This window comes from Nymphalis io, chromosome 17 (assembly GCF_905147045.1).
Source record: "Nymphalis io chromosome 17, ilAglIoxx1.1, whole genome shotgun sequence".
Classification (NCBI taxonomy): domain Eukaryota; kingdom Metazoa; phylum Arthropoda; class Insecta; order Lepidoptera; family Nymphalidae; genus Nymphalis; species Nymphalis io.
Window position 1 is genome coordinate 1,266,721 of NC_065904.1, and position 25,372 is coordinate 1,292,092.

The 25,372-nt window shown below is 31.3% G+C and overlaps 1 protein-coding gene across 3 annotated transcripts in view; it reads right to left on the bottom strand.

Annotated features, from left to right (window-relative positions):
• Positions 1-6,306: 6,306 nt before the first annotated feature.
• Positions 6,307-25,372, bottom strand: part of LOC126775011 (zwei Ig domain protein zig-8-like) — a 199,830-nt gene continuing 180,764 nt past the window's right edge. For 2 of the 3 annotated variants that reach the window (XM_050496724.1, XM_050496725.1), the window contains 6 exons: positions 19,177-19,361; positions 13,224-13,340; positions 11,460-11,553; positions 10,884-11,011; positions 7,539-7,707; positions 6,307-6,624 (listed from right to left, as the gene is read on the bottom strand). In XM_050496724.1, the coding sequence (XP_050352681.1) occupies positions 6,524-6,624; positions 7,539-7,707; positions 10,884-11,011; positions 11,460-11,553; positions 13,224-13,340; positions 19,177-19,361 (794 nt within the window). In that variant the 3' untranslated portion in view covers positions 6,307-6,523. The remainder of the gene's footprint in view (positions 6,625-7,538; positions 7,708-10,883; positions 11,012-11,459; positions 11,554-13,223; positions 13,341-19,176; positions 19,362-25,372) is intronic. The other variant, XM_050496726.1, reaches the window with a different exon arrangement.

Genomic DNA, 25,372 nt, shown 5'->3' on the forward strand with positions numbered 1-25,372 from the left:
TGTTTGGTGGCAGAATATCTGATGAGTGGTACAGCTTGAACAAAGTCACACCAACTAAACATAACAACAATAACATTAATCATCCAGTTATCTAGTCTCAAGAGGATAGGTTTAATAATTTGTATTGTTTATGTATTACAAGAATATATTAGGTCCTTACATATGAAATTAGCGTTTTGTCGTACTGACCACTTTGATCTGTAATGTCTCCTCTTTGGTTAAGAATTCCAAATTTTAAAATTATAAATTAATTTAGCTGGTACATTTAAGTTTCGAAAACAGTCATTCATTTGTTTTTTCCTCATTTTTTTTTCTTTGGCGTCGCTTATTACCACATAATGAAAAACATGAAATATCGGTATATTTACGAGTACGAGTTCTACTGTGGCACCAGTGCTGCAGAAACAGCTCGAAGGTTTAATGATGTATTCGGTGCTGGTGTCGCAAAAGAAAGCATGGTACGTTTTTGGGTTCAACGTTTTCGTTTTGGAAATTTCAACCTTCAGAACCAACCCCGTGGACGGCTGGAGACCAAAGTGGAAAATGAAGCAAAATCAAGTCGATATTAATTATTACATAAATTTAAATATCTTATGTATATATATGAGTCACCAAGATGACTATATATTAGGTCCTTACGATATGATATGAAATTGGCGTTTTGTAAAGTCAATTTTAGGAGGAATATAAAGTCAATTTTTTTTTGTTAAATATATTTAATTAATCAAAGTATGCACCGTTGTTATCTATGCACTTTTTCCATCTCATAGGTAGTTCATTGATCCCTTCAATAAGAAAACCATGGGGGCGAGAATCAATAAATTACTTGAAAGCGGTTTGGACTGCCGCATCGGAGTTGAATTTTTTTCCTTGTTGTTTGTAAAAAGTTGTCCAAATTCCGGAAATTTTATTTAATTTAAAATTTTTTAAACCTTCATAGTACAAATATAAATAGTGAACTCTTTGTTAAATTACACATTAGTTAATAATTTACTTTCATAATATGTTAAAACTTCTGCTATCCGCTTACTGAATCACGTCATTAAAGCAAGCTAACTGGCCCCGAGTGCTGAACTAATATAGCTTAGTTTGAATAATAAGCTATGAGATTACACGAACTATGTAACTTTTCGTCTGCAAAACCTCATACTCGGATTTTGTTATATCTTGATAATTTTTAAAATTATACGCAAGGTTTTATATTATGAAAATCATGCAAATCGATTGATTTAAAATGTAAGTATTTTGTTAGCAATGTGTACAGAATTTAGAGAATTAATTAATAATATATAATTAATATATATACATATATCGTTAATATATATGTAGGTCTAGTGATACATGTAAGGCCGCGGACCCGGATTCAAATCCCAGGTCGGAACAATAAAGTTATTAAGTATTCCTGTCGAAAATTCTCAGTAGCAGAAAATTCTCAAGAAGACCGAAAAGAGTTCAAATGATTTTATAAAAACCTCGAATTGGTCTTTTAAAAAATATAACAGGAAATCATATAAATTTATGTAAATAACTCACTCAATTAATTTTAAAAATCCAAACAACACATTTTAACACATTGAACAAATTACAATTCGCGCCAATATTAAATTAAATACTGTACCTTTTTACCATTAACAAAATGGTGGTTTTAAATTAGCGCGCGTTTGTATTTAATAGCTATTAAATATTTCAAAAGCCAAACGAATTAAATATTCAAGAAATAACAAAATAAATCGCAGCAAAGCAAACCATCAACAAACAACAAAACAAGAGTATAGATTTTTTTATATCTCATTTCTACTTTCATAAAGTTTTTCTTTTTATTTTATTATTTTATTTTTAGGAAAAAGATAAAATTTATTGAAAAAATAAATATGTCTATACATAAAAACAAAAGCGTATACTAAGAAGGTCTTGTTACAAAAATTTTATTATGGAATTTTACGAAGAAAAACTTACTTTTAAAATGAGCCCACTACGTGATTTCCCGTGCCCGCAATTGCGACAAGAGTGAGACCTCTACGTGGGTCCCTGGCGTTGAATGGGTTGAGCACAAATGTTTTTATAAATTTAATCCAGAAACCTAGAGACATTCTGCATTCTAAGCTCTCCACTATACCAAAGAGACAATATTATATACATATATATGCATTTTTCAAAAATAAATTCTCTCAATGAAATTAGAATAATAGAATAAAACAAGAACTATTCACGATCAATAAGTTTATTTACTTAAATAACATCTTAAGCTACATATTTACACAACCACATCGTTTCGGAATTTAATTAAAAACAAATCGTCCACATAATTACAATCTTAGCCTTATTAATTTAATTACAAATTATATCTATCGTTTTATAGCATAGTAAATAATTATTACTTTAAAATTATTTATATTCTAACGGTTAATTTTTCATAAATGCCTTAAATGATTTTTTGAATCGACAAACTGATATCAGATTTAATCTCATTTTTATAAGACCTACATTCATTATGATTGTAGTAATCATGTTTTTATACATTGTGCTTTGCTTGGCAAAAACCACATAGAAAGGTTACAGAAAAAAAAATCAATACATATGACTTTTTAAGCTATACGTACTAGTTTGTATCAGCATAATACTAATGAATCTCACGATAATATTAATGTAAATGCTTCATTAAATATATCAAAATTAAATTAAGACTTAGCTTCAATAAACGTAAGAGCTATAAGAAGCATGGCCTCCTTTCGATTCGATTCTAGATCCACTATAATCTCGAGAACCTTCAACGAAAAAGGCTGGCGACTTAGCCCGAGTTCGCCATTTACCAAACCCTTACAATTTGCCTAAAAGGACATGTCAATTTTCGTGATTCCGCCAAATATCTTAATCCCAAATGGATGCAGACCAAACAAACGGCAAAACTTTCAAAAAAAAGGTACGAAAGACTATCTTGATAAACGAATAATTTATATCTCGTCAAATTTTCTCTCAACATCAAATTCAAATTAAGAACTTAGTTAAAAAAAATCACAATTAAAATAATGATACACTTTTGTTAAGTTGTTTTGTGATTCAATCTGTCGATTCAATGTTTAAAGTAACGTTAACGCTCCATTACAAGATTAATATTTACAATATTATTTAAATTCTAATATTTCTCTATTTATTAAAATTAAAACATAAATGACGAACATGACTGTTTTATTCAAGCCATTATATTAAACAAATAAGAATCGCTTATTATTCTTCGAAAGTCTAATGAAATAATGACAAAGATTTAAAAATGCGTAATACTAAACGTTCTAAGCATTGCCATTTAACTTATTTTTACATAATATTACAATAAGATTGTAAGTATTAAGTAATTGTACTTTTACCATTTTTGTGACGTCTGTATTTGTTACGTGTAAGGAAAGCAATTGATTGGTGATTACAGAAAGAATATCTAAGTAATAAGAAATATTTTTAGTTTATATTTGATTTTAACTCAATTTAATGTTTTTAAAAATAACCTTCGTTTTATTGCATTAATTATACTTAAAAGGGATAGGAAACCATCGAACATATGAAATGGTTCTCTTAGTGTATGTAATGACTGAAATTGATATCTCATCAATATTTCAAATATTCATTCTTCTATTGTCAATAGTTTGATTAAACAGTTGTTTCTAAGCAAATTAAAATGAGATTAAACTAAGAATTCGAATGAAAAATATGACCTGCTGCAATGCAACCTTAATATGTCTACTAATAACCCTTGAATTTAAAGTATCCAATAGCATTGCTTCGAGCTGCAGACATTACATTTCCTGAAACACCTCTCTTAGTGTAATGGTTTTATAATTAATATTGAACTTTAAATGCTTGTATTAAGGTTTAATTTTGTATGTTGTAAAATGTTTCATGTAATTTGAAGTAGACTATGGCTATCCTATTATGTACGTTGAATGATGAAGTTGCTAATATAGAAGCTTTCGGATCTTGTCACTTTACCTGGTAAATTATTACGCTTGCTATTTATTTAATAGAAACATTTATGACTTTAGAAAATAATCTTGACTTAAATTTAATTTTTGATAATATCAACGAAATGCTTTTTGTCTAATAACAAAAAACCGTTTAATTTTAGCATTAACAAATCGAAAAATCGATGATAAAAAAAACATTTTAAGTGTTAGTTGTACATTTATTTTGTGTTTTTTTAATTTTTTAAAGCAACTGTTGTTGCTAATACCACCACCTCCTACCATTTTCCGTCATTTTGCCACGGCCTGATTATTGCTTTTATCAAGATTTGGCAGGTGTTCAAATTTTATTGTAAGTTTGCCATCCGACCCTTTATTGGATAACCAATACCAAATTGTATTAGAATAAATTTAATCAGATATTTAAGACTGCCTTAATCTCGAAATTGTTTTGGAGAGATTCAGATAAACACCTGCGAGTTTCGTATATATGTATACATAATTATATATTCCATTCAAGAATCAAACGAAAATCTTCATTATTGATGAATGGTATTGGCGTTTCGCCAAATAGTTAATAATATAACTCTATTATGACTACATTAGATTGATATATTAATTGTCATAATGAAATTGTATTAGTATAAGTATTTACTGATGTGCATACTAAATTCCTGCATTAGTAAAATTACGTCAGGGACTTGCCAGTGTCATTACTTACTTTATATTTAATGCTCAGTCTACCATCGTAACGTGGAAATATTGTAATAATTAAAAAACAAATTGATCTTAAAATTAATAAATAATTTAAATTCAGAACAAATAATTACAAAAGAAAACAATGTACGTTGTTTAATGTCATAATAACTACTTCACATGTGTAGATATTAGAATCAAGTAGGGAGCTATGCGGAGCAGGATTGCAAATGACAATCGAGAAGCACTCGTTAAAAAGACGGCCGAGATACCCTCTTTTTTCCGTGTCAAGGCCCTGAGGCCAGATTTCCAAGTATTCAAGAGTCGATGTTTTATGTATTCCCATTTCTTGGAAAGGTCAAATGTTTGTTGCTGTCAGAGCGTTATCGACTTTAATGTCTTGAAATAAAAAGACATTTCGTTTCGATTTTTGTTGCGTCTTGTGTTATTATTTATTGTTCGCGAATCGCTATTTGTTATTCAAAGTTTTTCGTTTGATATATTTGTTTGAAAATATGAATATCAATGTGTGACGATTTTAGTCGAGAACAATTAAAGCTGATGGTCTTGTTCCATTTTAGTCAATTCGTTCGAAATTTGAAATTAAATTCGAAACATTTTCACTATTTAAATAATAAAAACGTATTTTCATACGTTATTTAAATTTTGTTGGTTTCTGCATTTAAACATTTTATTTTTTGTTGAGTTTGAAAGTGTACTCTGAAAATTGAGGTCGATTCAACATTTCTTTGTGCAAATCACATTGAAACGTACTGTATCAAGAGATTTACATTTATTCTGTTTACAGATTTTATTTTCGATTCATTTTACATAAATATTCATGGTTTTCTCTCGAATGAAATTCGAAAACCGATGGATCAATTTGCGAACCCTTGCTTTGCGGCCATATTCGATTAATTATAAATTGTCAATTAAAAGATGAAAGTGAACTTAAGGGTTTTCAATTTAAATATATATCAATTTCATAGCTTTACGTTTGTTTATGACACCATTAATTTAACTGCTTAATTATTTCCAAGTACTAACTCTTAAAAAATCCCTGTGCAAAAAATCACAAGGATCCGTCGCTTCGTTGCTTAAAATAAGGACAAACAGGCGAATGCACTTTTGCATTCAATATATCAGTAGTTACTTATTTCTTCTATTAATGAACAAATAACATTATATTAATTAATAATTTAGATAATATTATAATCAAATTAACATCTCATTGCGTTACTTCATAATTCATCTGAATCATTAAAATAGCTTAATGACACTGATGGAATTTATACCAATATGACTTTGAAAATATACGACTGAATATATTTTCCTTTGTAAGTTGAATAATAAATCTGATAAGATTTAATTTCTTTTTATTCTGTTTAATGTACCGCTAGGCTGTTTTACATAATATCTTTAATAGCATTTGGGAGTTGAACAATGCAAACGAGATAGATTTCGAATATGCTAATATATTCATTTACATATTTAGAAAAAAACATTCAAATAATCATCAAAAATGATTTAAATGAAGAATATTTAAATGTACCTGTTTAATAAAAAATATTATATAACAAGTTATAATTACAATTTTTCAATTAAATGATTATTTATTGATCAAAATATTAATACATATATACTTATATTCCAAATTGGTTCACAAAGTATACTATCGTATATAAAAACAAATGAAGTCGTATTATGCAATAATGTGTCAATAAATGCATTATTATATACATTTCTTATATCATCGTCAGCTCTGTATATTTGAACCATTTATATATTTTATTTATTTAAATAACGCTTCAAAATAACTCGTTCTATTTGTTATGTTTCTTGGCATATTATTGCATAAAACCATTTCTCAAATTATACTAGCAACCCATCAGGGTGACGATGACGCTGAGCAGTGCTGCTGACAGAGGGTATTGAAGGCGTAGTTGACCTCCATGCTGCATCGCTGCCGGATGCTCTCCTGTTTGGGTTGAGATATCAGAATAATCTGGTTAAAATATTCACAGGAAAAATATAAACGAGGTATTAAATAGTTCTCAAATTAATATTACATTCATTATAAGCCATTATTACATTATTTAAAGCCAGGCTTACTATATTAAAAATAATTCGTTTTGCTTACATCATCGAATTGTCTAATTGACGGTTTACATTTTTATCGGAACACATAGTACGTTCCGTTATTCGTAAGTAGCAAGCAAATTATTATATATCTTCTGTATGACGCCTCATATACAATGATACGCACCGGAAACCAAACGAATCATTTCCACGATAATCATTATAAGTTGATCATATTTTCACGCATCAAATGAATCGATTTTCTGTTAAATTTATATTTAAACAAGTTACATAAAACACATGGAAACTGGTATAGAATAATATGTATTATCTGATTCTTTTTGTGCAATAACACAATCGTAAATGATCTTTATGAGTACACTGTAATTCAAGAAAATTTGGCAACATTTTTGGATATCTCTCTGCAATTTTTGGACATGATCCAGTGATAAGAACTTGCCCACGAATCGTAAAAGAAGGTTATGGCAATCGCATGTATTCAATTATATTCCTTTGTTATCTTGTCATTTATAACATGTTCTCTTTCAAAAGGATTTTGGCAATGTATTTTCATGGATAACGAGTATCGTTTCAAATTAAAATCAAGTGTAATTTTTGTTACAAATACTTTATACGTACTTAGTCACAGTACAGTAATGTTATTGTATTATATCCTAGAAACAAACGTATGTACTTCAAACTCTTGGTTGTTTCTTAAAAGCATTCATAATTTATTTTATCAAACAAGGTAATAAAGATCAATTAGAATCTTAATATATATGTTTTTTTTATTTTAATTATCATTTAACTTACCACTTAATACATGAACGAGAACGGATCTCGGGTTAGCATTGGCCGGTGCACAGGTATACCGACCGGAGTCAGGTGTTCTCGCCTTCTGCACCAGAAGATGGGATGTAGTCATTTCCCCCTTTTCGGTGATCACCGACACGCCACCACGGGGAGAGTCATAGTTGATTTCCTGTAAATATCTTATAATTGTACGTTTCTATATGACCATATTATCTATTCTTGCCTTGTAGACCCGGATACCCGGACTCGACTTAGAATATATAGTTGCCGGAAAGACATTTTACACCATGCATGAGAAATGAAGAAATAACAAGACCTGATTTTGTCACTGGAATATTTTAATGGTGAATTATAACGTCGAAAGCTTGTAAAATTAAACGACGTAAATATTCTTGATATAGTTAATTAGTTGAAATAACACGAGAGAAAATTCGCAGGAAGTAGTTAGTTTTTCAAAAGATTACACAACAAGCTTGTTGAGTATTTTTTGATATCAGAAACTCGAGAAAAGATGCAAATGACGCTTTCATTTTCTCATCAATTTTCGTTCAAATTGTGCTCTGCTGAGAAGAATAATGCTTTTCATAATCTATTACCTGCAAGGAACTTTAACGATGTTGAACGTAAAATAAAAACAACTAAATAAAACTTAATGTCTTTCATATTATTAAATAAACTACCATTAAGACGAATATATTTTATTTAAAACCTTTGCACATAAACAAAAGCAATATACCAATAATTAAAAAATCTATAAATTTCTTTCTAAGTTGAAAACAAGAATAAGAAAACGCACCGGAACGCAATAACAAAGCAACATAATATATATAATAGGTAATTGTATAATTAAAAGTACAGATATAAATAACTGACAGAAAACAAAGAAAAAATATGAATTAATCTTAAAATCTAAATATAAGCAATGTCTGCAATTGTGGTGTGTCCTAAATAGTTGTACCCTTCAGTTTCTATGGTGGTATAAAAACCGAACAGTGATTAACAATGGTACCTTTGAGGCTGTGACAGGCTGTGACAACGTGTAAATAAAAAATAAATTATTAATAATTTCGTATTCGACATTTAATTTTACCGTAAAAACTAAAACGCGCACACAAAATTCGTATATAAAATTAGCTTTTCATGTCAAATTTAAGTATGAATTGGTTTTTCGTGATGAATTAAAGCAGAAATTGGTACTTAGCAGTGGTCTCATAAATCACTGATGCCTGAACTATTTGATAATGTACACTCAATGTGCAGTCAATGTGCTGCAAACTATTTCATGGCTAAAGACTGTAATTAACAAACCAAATGCATGTTAAAATTAATTTACTTTATAAATCTAATGTAAATGCAGATCTACAAGTAATTTCTTCGTCAACATTGTAATTGGCTTAGAAATAGTTTCAATAATTCTTCAAAGCAATATCGCCAGATGTCACAAGCAGTTTCCTTGAATGAGATCTTTAGAATAAAGGCATGCCCGAGAGACATGTCAATATACGTCAGAGCAAGCTTGAGCTGGATTCGATCTAACAATGGATTCGGGCTTTATTTTATTTTCTGGCAGCGCAATTGCGAGGTTGCTTGCAACTCATTTTGGCATGGATTCAAATAAGCCGTGAGTTTCTTGTGAATAAATCCAGAGGAACTTTCCTGGAGGGTGTTCGCCAAATGTTCTGCATCTCTGATTGCGTAATTCGATGCAAACAGATGTATGTGTGGTGGCTTATATGTGATGTAAGCGGATTTACGAGAACGCGGGCCATTTGACAAATCTCTTACTGTTAAAGTTGCGAAGTTGGAAGATTTTTCTAGAACGATACTGCTCAGTTGAGACGATATATGCGTATATTGTTTGAACACATTTTGTAATATGCACTTAGTAGAATGAGTTTTGTTGAGTGTCATGAATTTAAAACTGAAGTACAACGAACTTCTAATATATTGATTATACGTTTTGATTTTATATTAATATGTGTGACTGGAAAGGACATAGCGGCTGATCGACGTGGATCTTACTCTTTACAGTATGAAAGAAGACAAAAACGATTTAGAAATCCATTGTGAGAACATTTTAACTTTCATTAAATAGAGTAAAATTTAATTTATGCTTGTTTTTCTTAAGAGTTTCTTAGGTTTTCCTTATTATGTATAACGGATGACCTCAATTGTATATTAATTACGTAACGCATTAGATAAGGAAAGGTCACATAAATCTGTTATTATACGACGCCCTCCTGACCAATTTCGGCCAGGAGAGGCCATCTCTAGGGAGATTAGCCATCTATGCAGAACACATTATAGTGCACAATTATGTACGCAACCACAAGTAATCTCTCTATTCCTTCAATCTCATAATCCGATGGGGTGAGATATCTGACTCTACAATAAAGAGAATGTGCTTTCTGAGTCACAGAAGTGTAAGCACCATGTGTGCGTGTAGGTGCCATCTTTTAGTTCAATAATTTCTCAAAAAGAAGTTGAATAACTTTTCTATAGGTCCGATCTGGGGCTTTAACCAAGAAACTTAACATTTGTGGCTTTTTAAGTTATCTGCTAAGCCAACGAGGTAGTCATATAAGTATCAGTTTTGCTATTAATATATACTTTTTGCTAATATTACTTTTTTCCAATTTGATGAGCTCCGAATCCAATATAAGAATTTCCGTCAATAAAAGATTTATTCCCGATGTTAATTCTGTATAATTGAGCAGTAGCTGCAGCGTTAAAATTTATTCACCAAAATCTCGGAGACAATTAAGCATTGCTTGCATGAACTAGAATTCACAAATTTTGTTTCTAATCGATGTGTTCTATCGAATATCAACCAATCAGCTCTTGTTCTATCTATTTGGCAATCTCTTATATCATCCATTCTCGAATATAATCTGCTCCAATTTATGAACGAACTTTGTCAGGATGTTGACTTTTATCTGTGTTATTAGAAGCGAAAGTTGGTCTGTTTTCGGAACTCATAGATGTTATTTCTGATGTGATTCTATATAACGTATTCGTGATAAATATTATTTGATGAACTTAGCTATCATGATTTCTGTTTACGTAAATATCTCACAATTTAGCAAAGTATCTACTATTAAGGAGAATGATAAGATTATATATTATGAAAAGTTTAAAACGATGCTCCAAAGCGCTTATGGGATCCACGTTTAGCAGAATATATATTTGAATATAAGGGTTTTAAAAATATATATATTTATAATACCGAAAATTAATACTAGAATTGTTATCATTACATTTCTATACTACAATTAAATAATTTATGCTATTAATTTAAAGTTATTTAGTTAATTGAAAGAAGTGATATAGTTAATCGTTCATTACCTCATCATTGTGGGTCCAGCGTATCGCTGGTGGCGGTTCCGGCGAATGTTGGACGACACACGTCAAGTTGATGGTACTGCCCATATTGATGAACAACTCTGGACCCCCCAAGATCGTTGTAAGCGGTTCTGTATAAAAGCAATTTTTTATGCATACAACTTATTATTTATTTATGAATGCTGTTGTTAACTTATAATTATTTTTTATTCATTATTTATTTTATCATTAGCTTAGAGTAGGATGGATGGTATATTAAAAACGTACAAAAGCAGCCTTGTCGTTTACAGCGATTATTTCCGGGCAACCGTTGTGACAGCATTTATTTAAATCTTACAATTCAAAAAAATATGATTTATTATTTTTTTGTAGCAAATGGTATGTTTTATAAATTATTGTATTTCATCCAATTGTTTTGTTATATCAGCAAACATACCTTCGTCCTAAATAAACATGGCCTTATTCTAAATTTAAATTCTTAATTTATTCTAAAACAATGAATATAATGTATATTGAAATTTAATTAAAACGTAAGGAATTTATATGTAAATCTGGTGTAAATAAAATTAATGGATTTACCGACAACAGAGAGGTACATTCTGTGACCGATGGGAGGGGTGGTGCCGACTTGGCACTCGTAGATACCGGAGTCACGCCGTTGTGGAAACCTTATCTGTAGATATTATCAAACTCACAATTTATATAAGGAACACTTTAATATTAAAATAAACATTTATAACACTTAAATATAAGAATAGCACATTGTTAGAAGTCAAGAATAAAATATAAAAAAACACCTTAAAAAAAGAAAGATTTAATTTAAGTATTAAAATTAATAAAATAATGAAGAGTATTCAATATTTTAACTCGATCCGCTGGGACGGGCTCAAAATTTGTTTGCAAATTTTTTTCCACACACAATTATTAAAAAAAAATTAAATAACAGTACAAATAGCATCAAAGTCGACTTGAATCAAATGAAGTGTATCGAGAGATTTGATCCAGAGTACACACACATTCATGTCGCTAAATTAGTACACACCCTTGGGTGTTATAGTCGAGATTTTAAGTAGTGCTGTGTTGCAGCTTTGATAAGATTCTCAAATTAACATATTATCTTTAGATGTTACGTTTATTAACGGTCAGCTAGAAATTGGCTTGGAATTTGGTTAGTGAATTATTTAGCTTGCATGCGATGTGTAAAATACTGAAGCTGGGTCACAGCCAAAAGACTCCACCTGCTGGTGAAGCAGTGAAATTTGTGACCAGCCATTAACATCTATGAGACAGGAACTAGTATGATTTTATAGACGCAAAACACAAAATAAAAAGAATCATAACAGAACTAAACGACATTATAAAATCAGACATATAAACTAAATACATTCCCATTCAACATATTCGAAAATCGAAATAGAAGCAAAAAGTTATGATAAAGCTACTTGTATTCAATATTTTGTAAAAAAATTAAGCGATTCGAATTATTCAGCGTTAATTTAAATTACAGAAATTGAAAATCAAAAGGAGTAACTCTTCATTTATTTTAAGTTAAAATTATAATAATTTATTTAAAATTGCAAAATTAGGAAAACGTCTATCATTGTCACTGAGAATTATTCGAATGGAATCGAATCGTTCCAAAAAGGCGAAGCGTAATAATTATTTATTAGTAATAATTTTATTAAATTCATTTAGTTTTACGAAATGTGTTTAAAGATTACGACTGCTTTGAAACTGTTGAACCGGGAATGTGAATTTGTTTTTAATTAAATGAAACATAAGGCATAGAAACAATTTCATTTGTATGTGGTTTTGAAATGGAAGCATTTATTAAAATAGCTATTTAGTGAAATATCTGAAAAATTAAAACATTACATAACAACTAATATTAATCTGGATGCAATTACCGAACAAAATCATGGATGTCAAAGTTTCAGCAAAGCATCAAACGAGTAATAATATTAGTCGTGAACAAACGGAAAATGAAATTCAACTGAGGAAGACGCCATTTTGAACGGTCCGTTGTAAAGTTGGAGATAGTTTGGCTTACTTGTAAAGGTTCGTGGCGTTAGTTTCAAGTTCTATTATACAATCTTTAACCTAATGTTGGCAAACGACTGAACCACGATATTCGCCTAAGTTGGACACCATGTATTAGCTTATTTGAGGAGTTGGCGTAACTTTGTAGAACATATCTGATGCTACCTCATTGCGCAGTGCAGTACTTATATAACTTACAATAGTAATTGGTTAACGATCACGAAGACAATTGTATGACATTATTTGTTTTATGCCTATTTTGTATTTTTATAGCGAAATCCTTTGAACTTATTAATATTTCACCTTTAGTATCCAGTCTTCAGTGTGAGGATTGTGAACACTGATGAACCTCTGGTCTGAAGTGTAGGTCATCCTTCCAGAGGTCAAGAGATGTATGTCTCGATGCCTGATCCATGATACCTTAAAAAAAGTTAAGATATATAAACAAACGTTTATTGGTTTTATTAAAAGTATTTTTGACTTCTATTCGGGAGTGCTTTTTAATAAAAAAATTAAAAAGAGTATTTATTGAATTGAGTATTGAATTTATAAATTTTAATTTGTATGATTATTAAATATATGTATATAATTATGAAAACGAGTAATGACTTATTTTCTTGCAGCTATTCATCGTAGAATCTACATATCACCGCACCAGTGGTATTTTTACTTAAACTTATAGCGTTAAAGTACTTGTAAAGAGCCTATTTGAATAATGTATATTTTTGTTTTCATTTTGAAATAGATTTTCGGAATTCGATATTTTGAAATCTCTTGGATTCCAAACTCAAATTATTGAACCTCTTCTTATCTTTTCTAACGCATATCATGAAATTAAATGGTGATGTCAATTTAAAACATAATTTAATTTGAATTGTAATAGTATTAAAATGTTTTTATTCAATGCATCAGTTTTTATACTTGAAACCTCCCCACAAACTAAATGAATATTCTCTCTTATTTAAAATGGAACGTTATTAACTAAAACTGCGATAAATTGATAGTACTTCTGTGCATAGAGAAAATTGGAATTTCAGCACTATTTTCTGTTCTTCAGCAAAAATTATATTTCTAATTTGATTGTACATCAAAATCGAGCCAAAAACGTATGATATTTCAGTTTTAAATCGAAGATAAATATAAACAAATGTTGAGAACGTAATCCTAAGTAACCGATAAAGATAACATTGAATAATAAATTCTGCGAGAAAATTCAGGTCACAAAACTGGAATAAGGATTATTCTTTTATCTTAAATTGTAATATGATTGTATCCTTTAAGTGGACCCAAAAGTATATGGCATTAAATGGTACTTCTGAACATTTTATACGAATAAACTATTATTCGTTTAACGAATATACAACTAACCGAATTTGAATGCAAGATGAAAGGGCTCAGTGGTTGAGCACGTGAATGTTAACTAAGCATTAGAGCAGCGTGTGTGGAATGAGCTCCAAACTTTTACGGGAAGAGGAAACTAGTAACTATAGAGTTTCTTGCTGTAACTTTCCAAAAATATGGTAACTTTTAATTGAATCTCAATTCAGTAGTTGCCAAAAGAAAAAAAGCTTATCTTGATTTTAAATTATTGCATATAATCAATCTTCCATACCAACATATTACTTCTTATGACTTGTAAACAAGAGCTTAACTTGACTTAATGAAGACTAGTATTAAATAAAAAATAAAATATTTGAATTTAGAAATAGAATTTTTTTAATTAAACTATATACTGAATTTCCCAAGCAAGAGATTATTGCTTTTCTTCATTCAATCGTGTTATTCTTTTCCTTATTCAAATGTGAAATTTCACGAACCAAAATTCTCAAGTTATTAAAAACCTATGTAAAAAATATTATAACCGAAGGATTATTCAAATCTTGACAAGTATCATTGAATTTATTTTAAGTGATAATCATTATTCTCAGCAATGAAGGAAAATTGTGGAACAAAATCATTATTTAAGTTAAGTAAGTAAAGAAATACCTCAAACACGAGAAAACAACTTTGAACTTTTTATTTACAGGAATATTTTTTTATTCGAAACTCCTTGAAAAAAAAAAACGATTCCCTCAATCGTTTTTTCCAAGGCGCATATTACAACCTATAACGTCGTCAGTCACCTTTCGGCACAAATATTCCTAAATAGTTTGTCGAATTTTTGTAATAAATTATAAACGTTTTTTTAGAGGCGAAGCAAATACAGAGATTTCACTACTTCAGTCGAAACATTGTTGTTATGGCTTTTGAGTAAGAGAGACAACAATTTAATATTATTGAGAAAAAGAAAGAAACAAATGAATTAATCAATACAAAAAATAATACGACGAAAATAATGACATGACATAATGTTAAACGAATATATAAAAACAAAACATGTGTACTATATCGTCTGAGTGTGATTTACTTGGTGCTACCGCCTAACAGCAATATTTAGTATTGTTGTGTCCCTGTATGAAGGGTGAGTGAAACAGTGTAACTACAGACATAAGGGATGTAGCATTTTAGTTATGCGATGTAACGAATTGCTTATATTTCTTAAAGCGATAATATCTATGAGAGATGATGACCATATACCATCGAATGGACCATTTGCGAGGCCATCTGCTATGAATAAATAAAAACAATGACAAAATTAACCATCACTGTCTGATAAAAACTTCATGTTTTTTTTTTTTATAGAATAGGAAGGCGGACGAGCATATGGGCCACCTGATGGGAAGAGGTCACCAAACGCCCTTAGACATTGGTATTGTAAGAAATGTCAACCATCGCTTATACAGCCAATGCGCCACCAACCTTGGGAACTAAGATTTTATGTCCCTTGTGCCTGTAATTACACTGGTTCACTCACCCTTCAAACCAGAACACTACAATAACAAGTACTGCTGTTTTGCGGTAGAATATCTGATGAGTGGGTGGTACCTACCCAGACGAGCTTGCACAAAGCTCTACCACCAGTAGAGGTTGTTAAAAGGTTACTACCACTATGTTAAAAGGTTTTATATAACGTCAAATGGTGTCGTTTGTTGCAGTATAACAGTGTTTTTTTTTCAATTTATCACCCTTTAAATAATAAATAGTAAAGTTGGGGTTATATACTAATTCTTATATGTTCTGAAAACACCATATCTAAAAAAAACGATAGAAAACAATCACAAAATTATTATTGTTATTATATACACATATACAATGAACAATATTATCTAAATTAATTTCTATATAATAAAGGTACTATGTGATTTATTTTTTTGAAAAGATGTTTAATTTTTTGCAAGATATTAAACTGAAAATTACGTGTAATACTCAACTGTCCCTTACTCCTGACCCTCACAGCCGAACCAAGTTATTAGCCCCGGGCTTCGAATAGGGAGCTAGTGTCGCTTGCGCAAACGAGTGTATATACATGCGTAGTGCGTATAATAAGTGACATTTATTTGATGAACGAGACATGACCGCAATATAAATATAAACGACGGAAATGGAGAACAGAAAATTTATTGATATAACAAAATTGTATGAATTATTGCACCTGCCGTCTGTTTATTCAAAGTAAATGCTTGCATGGTGCAAGAGCTCATAGCTGCTAATGTATGGGCGTGAGGCGGGGTAAAATTTCAATTCAAACTGTATAGACTCTTAAGTTTAATGAATTAATAAATTAATATCCTTAATCAGCATATAAACCAGGCCACCCTTTAAATGAAGAGGCTCCTTCAAAATGACTAGCAGTTGTGAGTAATGGGATGTTAAAAAATATATTAATAAGGGCAACGGGAACCATACACTTCATAATACCTCGATTTAATAGCCATCATAAACTTAACGTCTAGTTAACGGACTGATGCCACTCAGGAAATATACTCGTAGTCCATAAAATTGAAAATGCTATTTTAAAATGAATTTTTGCTAAAGAAAACAATTCACAACCTTATTACATTCAAATTAAAATTTCTGAGCCAAAATAAATTTGCACATGAGATGACTTTGTGAGTTTTTATAAGTTTAATTTTTGTTTATAATTCATCTTGTGTTCAGCGTTCAGGTAAAACGTCGTGAGGAAACCTGCCTTTGTCACATGCAATTCTGTCATATACGTAACTACGAGTACTATGACTAAATAAGCTTCAAGCAGTAGTTCTTTGCACAGCAGATAGACTTGAATTAGCTATTACTTGAAAAAACTAAGTATATTGATTAATTTGTTTCATATTCTAACTCATTAATTTCTCTCTTTCTATCATAAAGAAATGAAATTTAACATTTTAAAGAAAACAAAAATTACGAAGCAAAATTTAATAAACTTAAATATAACAGAAGTGCACTAAAAAGTAAAAAAAAAAATCAAATTGCAATTCTTATTAAAAGGTTTTATATGTAGTACAAAACTGTCTGAAGTTGGTGCCAAGATATTTTTCCATTTTTAGAGTAGGTATAGAAGTAGGCTATTGTAGTTGTTTCTCTCGTAATATAATCAAATGCAAAATTACCATGAAAAATTCAGTTAGCTTATTAGTAAAGTTTTTTAACTATATAATGCTCGAAGAGTGAAAAAAAAAATTGAAATTTGTAACTTATACGTAAATTACTTAAAATACCGTCACAGCGACCTACGTGGACGCCATTACGTTACCTTTATGTCATATAATTACAACGGTATGACGTTTAAAATCGATAGAGTTAGAATATTTTAAAACAATCTGATTTACCAAGCGAGCGATCCGCTTGTAATGACGTGACGTTTCAAAAAACGTATAAAAATGACGTGGATCACTCCTCGTCATTTTTTATACGTTTTTTGAAACAACGTAAAATACTCGTATATTCGAAAGTAATATCCTAAATTTGAAAGTGTAAACGGTATTTTTTGTTCGTTTCACAAACATTGTAATGACTAACTTAATAATTAAAAAATACTTATTAATTACTAACCGCCTTACTTATAAGCGTTGCTTAGTGACTGATTAGTTAAACAATGCTGTCTTCTTCTTTCGATTGTCAATTAATAATGACAGAAAGAGATAAATGACTATCAACCATCCCTTGACTTGGACTATTCAAGTGTGAGACACTCCCAAGAAGATGTGTCTTTACGAGTAAGAGCACGAATTTCGAGGTAACCCCTTTCTATTCATTATAACACAGTCCACTTATCAACTGAGCTATTGCGAGTACATTGCTTGTTAAAAAAAATTGAAAAGATATTTATTTTTAATTCAATTGTTTACAAAGACCATCTCCGGAATGTTTGAGAGCTCTTTAATTGAAGCAGAAATGTTTTATTCAAAGGTCGAAATGAATTCAATAGGTTTCAGAAATATATCATTTACAGAGTGTTTTGTAATTGTAGCTTTGTATTTGTATTGTATATTAAAGTTGGCTTTATTATTTGGTTATTTTATGGAGAGACTAGATTTAATAGAAAGCAGTCAGTAGTTCCTTATATATAAACCTAAGTGCTTTAGTCGAGGGTAACGAGTTGTAACTTCTTCTGAATAATAATAGTTGTTATTATACTGATAAAGGCGGGCATAGTGTATTTTAAACTGGTAATAGGCGGGCTTCATCATTTTCAACCAGTGAGGAATATTCTATAATGCAAATAATGACGTGAAATAACAAATATAATACGCCAGAACCTTAGTAGTTACTTCTGACAAATGAAATACAAAGTATATGCAATTAAATTTAAATTTCCTGTAAGAAAATCAAAGAAATAGGAACTTTACGATTTTTATAATTTATATGATTTTGTATTATGTAATAAGCATTATATATTATTATTTTAAAATAAGATTTAAATTCAGGTACATTCAGGTTCCGGAGTCACCATCTTCGTGTTATATGTTGTTTGTGTTCTATAAAAATCGTTGATGGGCCAGTTGGCGTGGTTGGATGACTTGCCTTTTGCCGAAGTTTGTGGGTTCGATTCTATCCCAGGACAGACATTTGTGTGCATGAACATGTCTGTTTGTTCAGAGTCTGAAGTGTATTATATCTATATAAGTATGTATTTACAAAAGAAAAGTAGTATACGTAGTCTATCAGTTGTCTAGTTTCCATAGTACAAGCTCTGCTTAGTTTGGGATCAGATGGCTGTGTATGAATAATGGATCCCAGGATATTATAGTGTATATATAAATAAGGTTACTATAAAAATATTGCGAAAGAACGCTAAGTATTCTTAATTTGAAATATAGTTACGCAAGATATAGCCAAATATTATTCTAGAATTTTATTAGAAAAACACACTAACCGTTCTGTTACCAAGATCATGGACTCTGCAGTTCAACTGTGCTGTTTTTCCGACCAGAGCTGTGACATTCCGTGAATATGCTATATCGAAGTGTGGTCCTCTTTGCGTAAGTCCAAGGTCCACGTCTGTGTACTCCAACTCTTGGACACCATCTGAGCTAAGTCCATTTGTATTGTCTGTGCAACCTGGTGAAGAAAATAGAAGATTAGAATTATAAATACTTCTAAATAGAGATTATGCTTAAGTAATTGTATATTTTTTTAATAATTTAATCAATTGTGATGATTTGTATATTTTAGTTGGTAGTAAGGCTTTGTGCAAGCCAATACTTCGTATTGTTGTATTCCGTTTTGAAGGTTGAGTAAGCCAGTGTAATTACAAGCACATTGGCAATGTAAGGAATGTTTGATTTTTCTTACAGCGCCAGTGTTTCTAGGCGTTGGTGACCACTTACCATCAGGTGGCCCATTATCGGACCTTGAGAATAAAAATCTATAAATATAAACCTGAAGTCCTAAACTAAGAAAACCAATGAGTTTTACACGAGGAAATGAAATGACCAGAAATTATCTAATGTGATGAAAATACAAGTTTTATTTAAATACATATAAAAGCGTTTGTCTCTGATACAATAAAATGTGTTGTTAATTCTATACTCCAAGTACTATCAGTCCAAGTTCCTCACGAACTGTCAACGTCTCGAAGATATAATTCGAAATTCGAAATGAACTGCGAAATGATGAAAAATGCATTAGCAAGAAGAACCTCTGTGACATATCCGATCCGTTGTAGAATCTCCAATCTCCTTTTCACAGATAAAGTTTTTCCATCTCGCGAGATTAACGAGCTATTACAATTTATATCGGATTGTATACTCGCACAAAAATCTAATTCATTCGAGCATACATTGCATTGAAACTTTTTACTTGTGTATAGAACTGGATTTTTATGTCGGTTTTACTACCTTTGATATTTTTACGAATGTCTATTCTAGGTAACTCTCTAGTTAACGAGCTATCTCTATGCCAAAAATAACGTAAATAAGTTATATAGTTATATTAGCTATGTTAACTTTGGAGAAATACAAACTATCTACTCTTTGCGTTTATAATAATAATTTGAATAACTTAAAATAAGTGTGAGTTTTATTTTTAAATAACCTTTTTTTTAAAACTTTAATTTTAAATTAAGAATAATTTAATATATGTCTCACAAATGAAATTGAGTTATGATTGTATTTTATGTGTTTAACTGTTTCTATGATTGTTTTTTATTATTTTAACTTTTATTATTTTTAAGTATTTGTTTGTACATGCACACAGCATGTACAAACTCATATCATGGTATTAGTAGTAAGCTAGTTGGAATGGAACTTTAATTGTATACGTCCTTACCTATAACGTCCTTTAAAAGATCTTTAGTTAAAAAATATATTTCACTCTTTCTGCTATCATTGATTTAAAATTCGGAAGAAAAAGACAGCATTATTTAACTAAAAACCCCCTAATCACCATGAAAAAAACTTTCGAGCAAAATACACGAATGTATAATAATACATTCAATATTTTAGATAAATATTTTAGAATAAAATTATTGAACAACTTTAATATCAACATTCCATGCATTGTTACTTAAACGACATCGTTTATTTATTTATTTTTTTATAGAATAGGAAGGTGGACGAGTATATGAGCCACCTGATGGTAAGTGGTCACCAAACGCCCTTAGACATTGGCATTGTAAGAAATGTCAACCATCGCTTATAGCCAATGCGCCACCAACCTTGGGAACTAAGATTTTATGTCCCTTGTGCCTGTAATTACACTGGCTCACTCACCCTTCAAACCGGAACACAACAATATCAAGTATTGCTGTTTTGCGGTAGAATATCTGATGAGTGGGTGGTACCTACCCAGACGAGCTTGCACAAAGCCCTACCACCAGTAAAATATTTTAGAATAAAATTATTGAACAACTTTAATATCAACATTCCATGCATTGTTACTTAAACGAAATTGTTTAATATAGAAGAAAGAAAGCCGCTTATATAGTATTTTTTATTAGTAATGGAAGAATTCAGAATAAACAATTGTATACTACAAACGGTACTTAATAATATTAGTGCTTGAAATTAAGACCATAACCATTATTGATAATAATCTAACTACGTCTCCTCTTTGATGTTCATTTTGATTCGATGGCGTTCACAAAATACACGAGGCACTCACTTTTTATCTTGATTTGCAACAGGAAATCCCAAATAATGATATGCACTTATTAAAGATCCTACGGTCTTTTCTTTTTTTTAAATATAAGCTGTCTACAAACGTCGCAAAAACGACTACAACTTTGTTTACTCTTTCTACTCGACATTTGAATTTAATCCGAAACAAGATATTTGTCGCTTGAAGCGAACAAATGAATATTACACTGACGTCACCAAATAGGGGTAGGTAGTTGAAAAAAAAATTGATTTCAGAATGAAACTGTTACTTTTTTAGGCTTAAGGAAGGTAGGTTAACATATTTTTATACATTTCTTTCGGGGGTATAAAATTTTGTAAACTAGTGTAACTAGAGGGAAATGTATAAATTTACATGTTTTCTTCCACTATTATTTTTAATTTGTTGGTAAATATACGAAAGCACTAAGCTGCTTTGTCTTTATCCATTAATATATAGTATATATACTAATACATACTATGGTATAGTATCTATTAGTACATATTTTCTAATAAGAAATTCTCAGTAGAAACCCGTCGTCACGTCGCCTGTTACAACCCCGTGACTTGGAAATCATGTCAATTCCTTGGTCTGATTTCTCTTTGGTCGCTTCAGATTGTTATCCCGTTGGGAAATAAGATTGCATGTGTTTCCACACGTACACTTTTTGAGGAAAATTATCCAATATCTACATGATCTATCGGTTTTATTCCAAAAATGTTCTAAATGGTACAAATTTAAAAACGATATAATAGAATAAAAATAAAAAGGCGATAATTTTTAGCCTTAAAACGCGTTATATTACTTTTAATTTAAACGTAATTTTTTGAAAGTATAGAAATGGATTATTGTTTATTTGTACATCTATTTGCGTTAATGGCTAATTCTATATTTTGTCATGATAATTATTAAAATGAGCTAAAAGTTTAACATTATTTACATAGTCAGTGAAACACACAACAAAGAGATCACTAATCTAGTACAAAAGAGCGAACAGTTATTAGTAGTAGAACACGAGATATTCTTTATTTATCTCGTCTTCCTCCTTCGTTCCTCCTTCGTCCTTCCCAAAGGTTATCTGGAAGAGATCGCTCTTTTAGCGATAAAACCGCCGATTGACCGCCCTTTGCACATTAATAGTTTTCTTTTTTTGTGTTTGTAACTGTATGTTTCTGTAACTCTTTTGGTGTACAATAAAGCATATTCTATTCTATTATGTTCTAACGCCACATAATGATACTGTCTTCAGTGTCGTCTGTTTTGATTGACGCCAACGTTAACAAGCGAAGATGACCATTTAACATATATTTACTCGACTTGTCCTATATAATAAATAAAATGAAAATGCATATATTGTATATTATATATAGAATAGGGCTAGTTCATATTTGACCCACAGAAACTGCGTTACATTTCAACGGAGAAATGCTGTGAGCATTCTTGTTACCAGTCGCGGTGTCATTATTGTGTCATTATTATATATATATATATAATAATGTATATATAATCAATACTTATAATATTGAACACGTTGAAAACATTATTTTGATAAGTGACTTTTGTCTCAGCACAACATTACGGGACTATTCAGTGCAAGGACAGCTATTGTGCCGGCTGATTCATGGGGCAATACATCTTAAAATATAGCTACGACTGTAGATATTAAGGGTGAGTGTCCTTATAAACAGCAGGAGATAGCGTAAGGAGAGCTACTGGCAAGACGTTAATACTTTTTGGTTTATTTTTTTTATTGTAATATACTTATGTATGTAATTTGTTATTGTACATGCTGATTTAAAAATGTACAATGAAGAAATATTATTTTACGTGACTCACTCATATTTATTAGTTCTATTTCTTTTATTATTTGGGTTTTAAGTCATTGATTTTTTATTTCTTTAAATAGGTGAGCAGATTGACTAATGGATAACTTGATGGTAAATGTAAACCACTTTCAATTATTTATGATCGAATCTTTAATTAATGCAAAGATTTGTCCAACAATATAACGCTTAATGAGTATATCAAATGTAAATATGTTAAATTAATCTTCACCATTTGAATATTTAATTAATTGTATTTTATCTAATTATATTATGGATAACACTAATTTAATTATTGATCATAATTATTAAATACATTGAAGTAGTGTGGTGGAATAAGGTCTTAAATCTTTTCAATAGGAGAGGAGACCTTAGTTAAAATATTTACAAGCTGATATTAAACGCTTGTAATGATTATATAGCTGCAAATCGTGCGATGTACTGCTATATCGAATGGAAGCTTACTTTATCAGTTGTAATAGATCCTAGCTTTGTCGGACTTAAGTTGTAATCGCGCCAGACTCGTAGTTGCATAATGGAGAATTTGTAAGTACATTTGGACCGGAATATTTGCTTGCGATAAGCTTAAGAATATAAATAGACTCGGAAAGAAAACTTATTGTTACAAGTAATTAGGATGGAATTAACTTTGAACTTTAATTATATGACTTTAAAACATTTTTTTTTTTTTATGCAATTACATCCGGGGTTCTGTGAGACCGATTGAACCGTAAGCAGCATTGATGAGAAGACCGACACGCTGGTCAAAATACTGCAAAACACATCCCGCTAGTGTTTTTCGCCACAGAGAAGAGACAACGCACCAAAACTCTGCTGAGACACTCGAGCTCAAGAGAAAACGACGAGAACTACCATCGTTTTTGTCAGATAAGGCCTTAAACAAACAATAAAAACGCTGACGCGACGTGATCTCCGACGCTCCAATACCCGTGCCATCAAGGCTGCGATTGAGCAAAATCGGGGATCGAAAGTGTTCGCTCGCAAGTTTGGGAGGCCGCGTCTGACAAAACTTAAAACTGAAAATGGTGGGGTCGTTACCACTAGGCCTGAAATTGTCGGAGAAGTAGAGAGGTCTTATGGGCAGTTGTTCTCTTCAAGATCGGATAAGCCCGTGGGAATCAGTATTGATGACCAGCGCGCCCCTCTTATGCGCCATTACTCCGAGGAGCTCCCGGTCGTTGACCAAGGCGAGATTAGGGCGGCTCTAGAACAGCTTAAAAACAACAAAGCTCCGGGAGATGACGGAATCACAACAGAGTTGCTTAAGGCAGGTGGGACTCCGGTCCTGAAAGAGCTAGCAAGCCTCTTTAATTCCGTCATCCAACATGGCAAGACCCCGGAAACGTGGAGCGGGAGTGAGGTGATACTGTTTTTCAAGAAAGGTGATAAAACCCTCTTGAAAAACTACAGACCAATCTCCCTCCTGAGTCACGTGTATAAGCTGTTCTCAAGAGTCGTCACGAACCGTCTCGCCAGACGACTTGACGAGTTCCAGCCCCCAGAGCAAGCCGGCTTTCGATCAGGCTACAGCACCGTGGACCACATCCATACTGTTCGGCAGATTGTGCAGAAGACCGAAGAGTACAATCAGCCGCTGTGTATGGCATATGTGGACTACGAGAAAGCCTTCGACTCCATCGAAACCTGGGCAGTGCTCGACTCATTGCAGAGATGTCATATCGATTGGAGATATATCGAGGTACTGAGATGTCTGTACAACGCCGCTACAATGACTGTCCACATCCAGGACTGTAAGACGAAGGCGATCCAACTGCGCAGGGGGGTAAGACAGGGGGATGTAATATCCCCGAAACTGTTTACCAACGCCTTGAAAGACGTTTTCAAGACGCTGGATTGGACTAGTTATGGAGTCAATGTAAACAGCGAGTACATCTCACACCTTCGATTTGCCGATGATATCGTCATCATAGCAGAGTCGCTGGAACAACTTACCGAAATGCTGCGTAGCCTAATGTTGCCAAATGCAACAAGTTTGGCAGCAAGTCGTCTATACCGCAATGTTTGAAGACGAAAGTCTTCAACCAATGCGTCTTACCTGCCATGACATACGGTGCCGAAACGTGGAAACTAACTGCGGGACTAGTCCACAAATTCAAAGTCGCTCAGCGT